This window comes from Bison bison, unplaced genomic scaffold, assembly GCF_000754665.1.
Source record: "Bison bison bison isolate TAMUID 2011002044 unplaced genomic scaffold, Bison_UMD1.0 scf7180017864136, whole genome shotgun sequence".
In the NCBI taxonomy this organism is placed as follows: domain Eukaryota; kingdom Metazoa; phylum Chordata; class Mammalia; order Artiodactyla; family Bovidae; genus Bison; species Bison bison.
This window is the reverse complement of record NW_011494708.1, coordinates 2,942,006-2,953,912: the sequence shown is the minus strand read 5'-3', so window position 1 is coordinate 2,953,912 and position 11,907 is coordinate 2,942,006. Positions and strand designations below refer to the sequence as shown.

Below are 11,907 nucleotides of genomic sequence, written 5' to 3'. Positions count from 1 at the left end.
AAAACTGCCAGAATACAGAAAGGCCACCCCAAACACAGCAATATAAACAAGATGAAGAGGCAGAGAAATACCCAGCAGGTAAAGGAACAGGATAAATGCCACCAAACCAAACAAAAGAGGAAGAGACAGGGAATCTACCTGATAAAGAATTCCGAATAATGATAGTGAAAATGACCCAAAATCTTGAAAGCAAAATGGAGTTACAGATAAATAGCCTGGAGACAAGGATTGAGAAGATGCAAGAAAGGTTTAACAAGGACCTAGAAGAAATAAAAAAGAGTCAATATATAATGAATAATGCAATAAATGAGATCAAAAACACTCTGGAGGGAACCAACAGTAGAATAAGGGAGGCAGAAGATAGGATAAGCGAGGTAGAAGATAGAATGGTAGAAATAAAGGAAACAGAGAGGAAAAAAGAAAAAAGAATTAAAAGAAATGAGGACAATCTCAGAGACCTCTGGGACAATGTTAAATGCCCCAACATTCAAATGATAGGAGTCCCAGAAGAAGAAGACAAAAAGAAAGACCATGAGAAAATACTTGAGGAGATAATAGTTGAAAACTTCCCTAAAATGAGGAAGGAAATAATCACCCAAGTCCAAGAAACCCAGAGAGTCCCAAACAGGATAAACCCAAGGCAAAACACCCCAAGACATATATTAATCAAATTAATGAAGATCAAACACAAAGAACAAATATAAAAAGCAGCAAAGGAAAAACAACAAATAAAACACAAGGGGATTCCCATAAGGATAACAACTGATCTTTCAATAGAAACTCTTCAGGCCAGGAGGGAATGGCAGGACATACTTAAAGTGATGAAAGAAAATAACCTACAGCCCAGATTACTGTACCCAGGAAGGATCTCATTCAAATATGAATGAGAAATCAAAAGCTTTATAGACAAGCAAAAGCTGAGAGAATTCAGCACTACCAAACCAGCTCTCCAACAAATGCTAAAGGATCTTCTCTAGACAGGAAACAAAAAGCGTGTATAAACTTGAACCCAAAACAATAAAGTAAATGTCAACGGGATCATACTTATCAATAATTACCTTAAATGCCAACAAAGGTCCATCTAGTCAAGGCTATGGTTTTTCCAGTGGTCATGTATGGATGTCAGAGTTGGACTGTGAAGAAGGCTGAGCACCAAAGAATTGCTGCTTTTGAACTGTGGTATTGGAGAAGACTCTTGAGAGTCCCTTGGACTACAAGGAGATCCAATCAGTCCATTCTAAAGGAGATCAGCCCTGGGTGTTCTTTGGAAGGAATGATGCTAAAGCTGAAACTCCAGTACTTTGGCCACCTCATGCAAAGAGTTGACTCATTGGAAAAGACTCTGATGCTGGAAGAGATTGGGGGCAGGAGGAAAAGGGGACGACAGAGGATGAGATGGCTGGATGGCATTACCAACTTGATGGACGTGAGTTTGAGTGAGCTCCGGGAGTTTGTGATGGACAGGGAGGCCTGGCGTGCTGCAATTCATGGGGTCACAGAGAGTCAGACACGACTGAACGACTGAACTGAACTGAACTGAAATAGGTTGAATGCCCAAACCAAAAGACAAAGACTGGCTGAATGGATACAAAAACAAGACCCCTATATATGTTGTCTACAAGAGACCCACCTTGAAACAAGGGACACATACAGACTGAAAGTGAAGGGCTGGAAAAAGATATTCCACGTAAATAGAGACCAAAAGAAAGCAGGAGTAGCAATACTCATATCAGATAAAACAGACTTAAAACAAAGGCTGTGAAAAGAGACAAAGAAGGACACTACATAATGATCAAAGGATCAATCCAAGAAGAAGATATAACAATTATATATGCACCCAACATAGAAGCACCGCAATATGTAAGACAAATGCTAACAAGTATGAAAGGGGAAATTAACAGTAACACAATAATCGTGGAAGACTTTAATACCACACTCACACCTATGGATAGATCAACTAAACAGAAAATTAACAAGGAAACACAAACTTTAAATGATACAATAGACCAGTTAGACCTAATTGATATCTATAGGACATTCACCCCAGAACAATGAATTTCACCTTTTTCTCAAGTGCATGTGGAACCTTTTCCAGGATAGATCACATCCTGGGCCATAAATCTAGCCTTGGTAAATTCAAAAAAATTGAAATCATTCCAAGCATCTTTTCTGACCACAATACAGTAAGATTAGATCTCAATTACAGCAGAAAAACTATTAAAAATTCCAACATATGGAGGCTGAACAACATGCTGCTGAATAACCAACAAATCACATAAGAAATCAAAAAAGAAAGCAAAATATGCATAGAAACGAATGAAAATGAAAACACAACAACCCAAAACCTGTGGGACACTGTAAAAGCAGTGCTAAGGGGAAGGTTCATAGCAATATGGGCATACCTCAAGAAACAAGAGAAAAGTCAAATAAATAACCTAACTCTACATCTAAAGCAACTAGAAAAGGAAGAAATGAAGAACCCCAGGGTTAGAAGGAAAGAAATCTTAAAAATTAGGGCAGAAATAAATGCAAAAGAAACAAAAGAGACCATAGCAAAAATCAATAAAGCCAAAAGCTGGTTCTTTGAGAGGATAAATAAAATTGACAAACCAGTAGCCAGACTCATCAAGAAACAAAGGGAGAAAAATTAAATCAATAAAATTAGAAATGAAAATGGAAAGATAACAGACAATACAGAAATACAAAGGATCATAAGAGACTACTATCAGCAATTATATGCCAATAAAATGGACAACTTGGAAGAAATGGACAAATTCTTAGAAAAGTACAACTTTCCAAAACTGAACCAGGAAGAAATAGAAAATCTTAACAGACCCATCACATGCACAGAAATTGAAACTGTAATAAGAAATCTTCCAGCAAACAAAAGCCCAAGACCAGAAAGCTTCACAGCTGAATTCTACCAAAAATTTAGAAAAGAGCTAACACCTATCCTACTCAAACTCTTCCAGAAAATTGCAGAGGGAGGTAAACTTCCAAACTCATTCTATGATACCAAAACCTGACAAAGATGCCACAAAAAAAGAAAACTACAGGCCAATATCACTGATGAACATAGATGCAAAAATCCTTAACAAAATTCTAGCAATCAGAATCCAACAACACATTAAAAAGATCATACACCATGAACAAGTGGGCTTTATCCCAGGAATGAAAGGATTCTTCAGTATCTTCAAATCAATCAATGTAATTCACCACATTAACAAATTGAAAAATAAAAGCCATATGATTATCTCAATAGATGCAGAGAAAGCCTTTGACAAAATTCAACATCCATTTATGATAAAAGACCCTTCAGAAAGCAGAAATAGAAGGAACATACCTCAACATAATTAAAGCTATATATGACAAACCCACAGCAAACATTATCCTCAATGGTGAAAAATTGAAAGCATTTCCCCTAAAGTCAGGAGCAAGACAAGGATGCCCACTTTCACCACTACTATTCAACATAGTTTTGGAAGTTTTGGCCACAGCAATCAGAGCAGAAAAAGAAATAAAAGGAATCCAAATTGGAAAAGAAGAAGTAAAAGTCTCACTGTTTGCAGATGACATGATCCTCTACATAGAAAACCCTAAAGACGCCACCAGAAATTTACTAGAGCTAATCAGTGAATATAGTAAAGTTGCAGGATATAAAATCAACACACAGAAATCCCTTGCATTCCTATACAGTAACAATGAAAAAACAGAAAGAGAAATTAAGGAAACAATTCCATTCACCACTGCAACGAAAAGAATAAAATACTTAGGAATATATCTACCTAAAGAAACTAAAGACCTATATATAGAAAACTATAAAACACTGGTGAAAGAAGTCAAAGAGGACACTAATATATGGAGAAATATACTGTGTTCATGGGTCAGAAGAATCAATATAGTGAAAATGAGTAGACTACCCAAAGCAATCTATAGATTCAATGCAATCCCTATCAAGCTACCAATGATATTTTTCACAGAGCTAGAACAAATAATTTCACAATTTGTATGGAAATACAAAAAACGTCAAATAGCCAAAGCATCTTGAGAAAAGAAAATGGAACTGGAGGAATCAACCTGCCTGACTTCAGGCTCTCCTACAAACCCACAGTCATCAAGACAGTATGGTACTGGCACAAAGACAGAAATATAGATCAATGGAACAAAATAGAAATCCCAGAGATAAATCCATGCCCTATGGACACCTTATCTTTGACAAAGGAGGCAAGAATATACAATGGAGAAAAGACAATCTCTTTAACAAGTGGTGCTGGGAAAACCTGTCAATCATTTGCAAAAGAATGAAACTAGAACACTTTCTAACACCATACACAAAAATAAACTCAAAATGGATTAAAGATCTAAATGTAAGGCCAGAAACTATAAAACTCCTAGAGGAGAACATAGGCAAAACACACTCTCACATAAATCACAGCAAGATCCTCTATGACCCACCTCCCAGAATATTGGAAGTAAAAGCAAAAATAAACAAATGGGACCTAATTAAACTTAAAAGCTTCTGCACAACAAAGGAAACTATAAGCAAGGTGAAAAGACAGCCTTCAGAATGGAAGAAAATAATAGCAAATGAAGCAACTGACAAAGAATTAATCTCAAAAATAAACAAGCAACTCCTGCAGCTCAATTCCAGAAAAATAAATGACCCAAGCAAAAAATGGGCCAAAGAACTAAACAGACATTTCTCCAGAGAAGACATACAGATGGCTAACAAACACATGAGAAGATGCTCAACATCACTCATTATCAGAGAAACACAAATCAAAACCACAATGAGGTACCATTCATGCCAGTCAGAATGGCTGCTATCCAAAAGTCTACAAGCAATAAATGCTGGAGAGGGTGTGGAGAAAAGGGAACCCTCTTACACTGTTGGTGGGAATGCAAACTAGTACAGCCACTATGGAGAACAGTCTGGCGATTCCTTAAAAATCTGGAAATAGAACTGCCATATGACCCAGCAATCCCACAGCTGGGCGTACACAGTGAGGAAACCAGAATTGAAAGAGACACGTGTACCCCAAGGTTCATTGCAGCACTGTTTATAATAGCCAGGACATGGAAGCAACCTAGACGTCCACCAGCATTTGAAGGGATAAGAAAGCTGTGGTACATATACACAATGGATTATTACTCAGCCATTAAAAAGAATACATTTGAATCAGTTCTAATGAGGTGGATGAAACTGGAGCCTATTATACAGAGTAAAGTAAGCCAGTAAGAAAAACATCAATACAGTATACTAATGCATATATATGGAATTTAGAAAGATGGTAACAATAACCCTGTATGCGAGACACAAAAGAGACACAGATGTATAGAAGAGTCTTTTGGACTCTGTGGGAGAGGGAGAGGGTGGGATGATTTGGGAGAATGGCATTGAAACATGTAAATTATCATATGTGAAATAAATCACCAGTCCAGATTTGATGCATGATACAGGATGCTCGGGGCTAGTGCACTGGGATGACCCAGAGGGATGGTATGGGGAGGGAAGTGGGAAGGGGGTTCAGGATGGGGAACACATGTAGACCCATGGTAGATTCATGTCAATGTATGGCAAAACGAATACAATATTGTAATTAGCCTCCAATTAAAATAAGTAAATTTATATTAAAAAAAAAGAATGAAGGGAGAAACTTTGTCTTTCTCATTCACTGTGTGTCCTAGCACTTGGAAGAAGGATCAGCATTTAGTGGGTTCTTAATAAACACTTAAATGAATAAAGTATTACTTATATGGCAGAATATGCTAATAATTACTACATTAATCAAATGATACTTCTTCTAGGTCAAGGCTTTTAACAAGAAAGAAGTCGGAAAGTTATTTATCTCAATTTTGCTCCCAGTACTGGTATATTTTCTATAATACACCTCCAGCAGGTGGTCTCTGGGCCAATGTTTAAACACTTCCAAAAAGAGATACTCATTTTTTTGTTGTTGATACTTTTTGTGTTGTTTTTTTTTTTTAAATATAAAACTTTTCTTTTTCAGAAACAGGTCTCCTTGTAGCTTCACCCAAGGTACTAGACTTGCCACCTGGAGCAAAACAAAAGTCTACTTACTCCTCTCTTCCCAGGGAGAGGCCTTCACATAGCTGCAGACCATTTCATGCTCCCCTAAGATTCCTCTATTCTCTGCCTCCTTCCACATGGAAGTGTTCTCAGGTTTTTCAGCATCCGAGTTGCCCTCCGACTTCATGCTTCAGTTTTCCAATGTGCCTTTTAAAAATATGGTCTCCAGAATCGAGCAACCCATTGCGGAGAACAGAGACAGCTCTCAGTCTTGACACTATACCAAAATAAGAAGTACTCTAGTATTACAATCGTTGTTTAGGAGTCCTGTCATACTAATTCACGTTGAACTGGCTAAACTCTTGGGCCACTTTTGGTCTCTCCCATCCTGTACTAAAGCAGTTCTTTTGGAAACTATGTGCAGACTTTGACATTACCATTACATGTTTCAGGTTGCTTTATGGGTTAAGCTTTATGAGTTCATCATAGAACCTGCCTTTGTGACTCTCATGGAGCCCAGGATCATACTCCGGACACTTAATAATTCAGCTTCAATCCAAACCTGAACCATTCCTATACAGTCAGCCAGCAGGTTTTCAATCCCTTTCTCTTTAGCTTGTCCCTTCCCTGAGCAATTCTTTTGGATAAACGAAACTATCTCCCTACATGAAAACTGGCGTTATTTGAAGATGGTCTGGATATACCATCACAGTCCAGAAAGGCACTTGGAAGACAACTGGTCCTGTCTAATTACTACCGGAAAAGAAAAAAAAGCAACACGATTACATAACAACTTTTCTAAAAATCAAAATAATTATTTTTCAGTAGATTTTTCTGTTTCATAATTCACAATTACATCCTACAACTTTCAGTTACTTAAATGTATATTTAGCCGTGAGTTTAACTTGGAGAATACACTCTTAAGTTATACCACTTCAAGATATATGTGCTATGGATATTTGGTTTGAAGGTTTGCTGTCATTGTTTGGTTTGATTGTTAATAGCTGAGGGGCTTAAATAGCTATATTTTCTTTAAATTTTGTTCAGTTAATATTACTTTTACTCCTTCTAAGGAATAAACTGTGAAACTTTGATTTGTCTCTGTACTAGAAAATATTCAGATTTTCTGAGGAGACTGTCAGTTCTACCTCTGTATACTCCCGTTGGGACTCACAAGCTCCAGTCCTATTCAAATTCCTCACTTTTCACAAGGCGTCCAGCCCACCCTCTGAACTTTCACACATGCTGTTTTGATGTACATGCCAAGTTTCTTTCCTATGGCTAATTTTTATCCATCCTTCAGCTCCATCTGACTACTTGTAATGCTGTAACAAAATGATCTTGGTCCCAGGAGGGCAGAAATCTTTGTTCTGTTCTGTGATATACACCAAGTGCTTAAACCTGTGCCTGACACACGGCAGACCTTCAATAATGTGAGAAGTATTTATCAACAAACCCTTAACCACACTTAAGGGCTACAAGTGATCCTTTGGTAAGTAGAAATGAAAATGGATTAAGAGAACCCATTGCATAACCTGTTAACAATTACTTTTATATAGGTATGCATAGCAACTTATCAAGTTCTCATTTTAAATAAGTAAATCAAGATGAACTCTTCCTCACCTAAGGGCTGGGAATATATCTTACCCACTGGCCAGAATATCTTCTAAAATGTAAAGCAGCTGGTTCACAAGTTTGATGATCCAAACTAAACTGGAAACCTCGGGGGTGCCAGTGTTATTCAAGTCTCAAACTGGACGCTATTTCCTCTGCGAAGTCTTCCCTGGCCCCTATACCCAGGGCAGGGCTCCAAGGAACTGTCAGCTTTCCCCATGAAGCACATATATCCTGTTAGAACTGTCCGTTTTAATTGACTGTTTCCTCCATTAAGTTATAAGGTTCCACGAGGACAGGGCTGGTGACTGGACATCCATTTGGTATCTGGTCACCACTGTTTCCCTAAGGGCTGGATTTCCACTGGCGCCCGAAGGCACTGAAACATTTGCTGACTGAATGCTGGATCTCTGCAACAAGTGCATTCTAATTAGTGGTTTGAGGAAAACTCTCCAACACACTGATGCTCACTACTTTCCAAAAGCTCAGTTTTGGAAGATTGTCAAGACCCATGAGATTATCTATTCTTCTAATACCTTCCTCTAAATTAAGCCAGACTATCAGCATCTGGAATCTAGATCCAGCAATACTGATAACATCACCCACTAGAATTACTTCCACTGAAATGAACTTCAGGGAAGTTGTATGAGACACTCTTATGAAAGTCATCACTTTTATTACCAAGGTATTACTCAGCATATAGTCTCTTCTCCAAGAGAATACCTAACAGTCTATCCTTTGCCAGTTTTGTCTTGTTTCAAATAACTAGTCTGTTTTAACTTTATGGGCACAGTGATTGTGTTTCTCTCAGGCTGCCAGGTCAGTAATCTTAAAAATCAAATTCATGCACTGCCTGCATCAAGTGATGTTAATTTTGTGTAGTCTTGTTCTGGCCTCCATCTTATTTCATTACTCTTACTTCCCATTCTCATAATTTTCCCTACTTTTAAATGACTTTATTATGTTCATACATTTATAAGCCACCATGAATCATTAAATGGCTTATAAACACACACTTTCTTTTACTTTGGTAGCTTGTAAATTCTAACACCATTCTCTAATCACTAGGCTCTCCAACAAAAACTGCTAAGTGCTTCTGGTTTATATCAACTGGAACCTTCGATTCACCTCTGTGCTTCTTTAAAATGAGAATTTTTAAAAAGTGCTAATATCATAGGGTTGGTTATAAATTATATGAAACACATGCACTTGCCCTGCACGTATTGTTTTGTGGGTATTAACTATTATTATCTTTACTACTCTCTAACTCATTGATTAAAATGACAACTAGCAAAGGAATACCACTAATTCTTCTACTTTGACACTGCTCCAACAACCCGATGTTTACGCTGGTTCTAGACTTTGCCACACGCCTTGTTCAAGTAAAGATAACAGAGCTAGGCCAGTCTTCCACTGGTTAAAGTACATAAAGCTCCTATTTACATACACAGAATAGTTAAGCTTGATAAATGATGCTAATATCAATCTAAAGACAAGAATATCTTGGAACTAGAGAGGTGGCTTCATGGAAATTGGATGGTAAAGAACAAAGGAAATGAATGAATTCAAAAAAAAATGACTTATCAGTTAAATTAATCAAACTTTTTAGGAGAATGGTTTGAAATTTTAAAAATAGCTTTTGTAGTTCAAAACTATTTTAAAATCCATTAAAAATAAGACCTTGGTAATAAGTAAATAAAGGTAACAATTATTTTATAACAGTTGGGGATCTACAGCAAAGAACTAGGTTCAGTCTGGCTTTTCCACTTTCTGGACCTTGACTTTGGGTTACAGCTGAAGTTCTATCAACTACTAGTCATCGAAGTTTTCATTCATTTCCCATCATAAGTCATACCCAGGATGACTTAACCCAGCTAACTTGCTGTGCTATTCTAAGAATTAATGAAATATTAAAAAAAAAGTGATAGCTGCTCAGTCGTGTCCAACTCTTTGCAACCCCATGGACTGTAGTCCCCAAGCTCCTCTGTCCATGGAATTCTCCAGGCAAGAATACTGGAGTGGGTAGCCATTCCCTTTTCCAGGGGATATTCCTGACCCAGGGATCGAAACCAGGTCTCCTGCATTGCAGGCAGATTCTTCACCATCTGAGCCACCAGGGAAGCCTTGAAGATCTCAGAAAAACATCAACTGAGATATAAATGTTATTGCCATTTAAAAAGGTTAAAATTCTCTTTAATAATCCATTGGTATTCCAATATTATACTCTATCCTCGCTTTTACTTTTTCTAGCTTTAATATCAGGAGAAGGCAATGGCACCCCATTCTTGCCTGGAAAATTCCATGGACAGAGGAGCCTGGTAGGCTGCTGTCCATGAGGTCGCTAAGAGTCGGACATGACTGAGCGACTTCACTTTTACTTTTCACTTTCATGCCTTGGAGAAGGAAATGGCAACCCACTCCAGTGTTCTTGCTTGGAGAATCCCAGGGACAGGGGAGCCTGATAGGCTGCTGCCTATGGGGTCATACAGAGTCGGACATGACTGAAGCGACTTAACAGCAGCAGCGGCTTTAATATCACTTGTTTGCAAAACCTTACCTTCATAGAATAAACACATTTTCAAGGTTTTAGTATCTTTTAAAATCTAGCTACACAGTAACTTTGGGTAGAAAAAGGCAAGTTTGCCACACAAATCTCAGTGACTTCACAGACAGGTTTCTAGGTAATATATAGCATTATGATCAATGTAGCTGGGTGAATGTGGATCCATTTGTGATCTGGTTCCAAATCCATGTTTGATTGTTCTGTTAAATGTTGTACTGTCGATGCATCCAAAAGTTAACATTATAATGGTAGCTAGCTGACCTGTAAGTCAGACCAGTCTGTTAAAGCTTTCTTCATTAAAGTCAGCTTCCCTCGGGCCTCTTTGATTCATTTACTCTACCATTTGACCATAATTACAACTAGAGTAACCTACTCTATCAAGTGCAGAAGCCCCATTAATGTACCAGTAGCAGAATATGTAAAATCTACCTACTCCACAAAAACTTCAGCAACATAATGCAAACTACATTTTCTGTGTCTTTTCTTTAAGCTGTCATGTGCAGAGCAATATTCCAGGCAGAATGCAAACATTACCTCATTTAAACCATCCTTACCACCACCGATCAAGTGTTATCAGGCTCATTTTACAAAACAAGCCTGTCCCAGCGCTACCTAGGACGCTTACAAGTCTATTCTATTTTTTAAATTAGTCTAATTCAACCCATCTATGCCAAAAAGTTCCATTTACCAACAAATACCCATGCCTGCAGCTTCGTGCCTAAATTTTACTACCTTTCAACATTTCAATTACCCTCTCTTTCATCTGAGGCTGTCAGTCTGCTTAATAGTGAAACGGTTTTTCCTTTTTCTGTATAAAAATAAGAAAGTCTCGAGAAAGAAAACTTTGCAAGAGAGAAAGCAGGTACAGAAGTTCAACTGCTTCTGCCCCCTCTGGCTAATGTCACAATAACAATATTTTAAAAGTTTTTGAAACGTGTCCCAGTGGCAACCGGATATTCTTGCTATCTCTTGACTGTCATCCACCTTGCAAATTCACGAACTTTCTTGGTAGTTCAGGGTTCTTAAGCCAAAACTTTAAAGCCAAACTTGAGCAAACAACTTAGGTCATTTTACAGTGTTAAGACTTCCTGATTCCAAAAGTTTAGGATCACTCTTAGGGGCGGCCCCAAGGATCGGAGTTTAATGACCACCTCGGGTGTCAGGAGAAGCAGCCTATATAGCCCCTGGAGAAGGTGCGAGTAAACGGGGGACCGGGGATGGGGGAGAAAAAGGCGAGGTGACACAGCTGAACCCTCGGCCGGTGCTCAGGACGAGATCCCTGGAGAACAGTTTTTCCTACTAGGCAAGGGCTAGCGGGCGACCGAGAAAGAAGCCGGGGGCAGGGACCCGAGGAGGGGCTTGAATGCTGAGCGCGGCGGAGAGGGGCACTCTGGCAGGGCGCGGGAGTAGGGAAGAGCCGGGTCGCACCTGAACCCACGGGGCGGTTCCGGTCCAGATTGGTGGGCGAGCTCCGCTGGCGCCCCAAGCCCGGGGAGGAGGAGAAAGACGCATCCAGGGGCAGAAGCGGCAGTTCCCGGTCGCTGGCCTGGCTAGGGGAGGCCGCACCTTGCTCCCCGGCAGCAGTCTCCAGCCTCACAGCGCCCCCCGGAGCGACCTTCCGCCGCTGGGCCCAGGCGATCCGCGGCAGCAGCGGCTCCCGCTCCTCGTCCTCTTCGTCCTCCTCCAGGCTCCCCCCGCC

The 11,907-nt window shown here is 39.2% G+C and overlaps 1 protein-coding gene across 1 annotated transcript in view; it reads right to left on the bottom strand.

The window, feature by feature from the left end:
- The window catches only part of PI4K2B (phosphatidylinositol 4-kinase type 2 beta), a gene marked incomplete at its 5' end in the record, with an annotated part of 36,445 nt that extends 24,544 nt beyond the window's left edge, over nucleotides 1–11,901 (bottom strand). Inside the window, one exon of the mRNA XM_010839919.1 lies at nucleotides 11,637–11,901. Within this exon, the coding sequence (XP_010838221.1) occupies nucleotides 11,637–11,901 (265 nt within the window). The remainder of the gene's footprint in view (nucleotides 1–11,636) is intronic.
- Nucleotides 11,902–11,907: the final 6 nt, after the last annotated feature.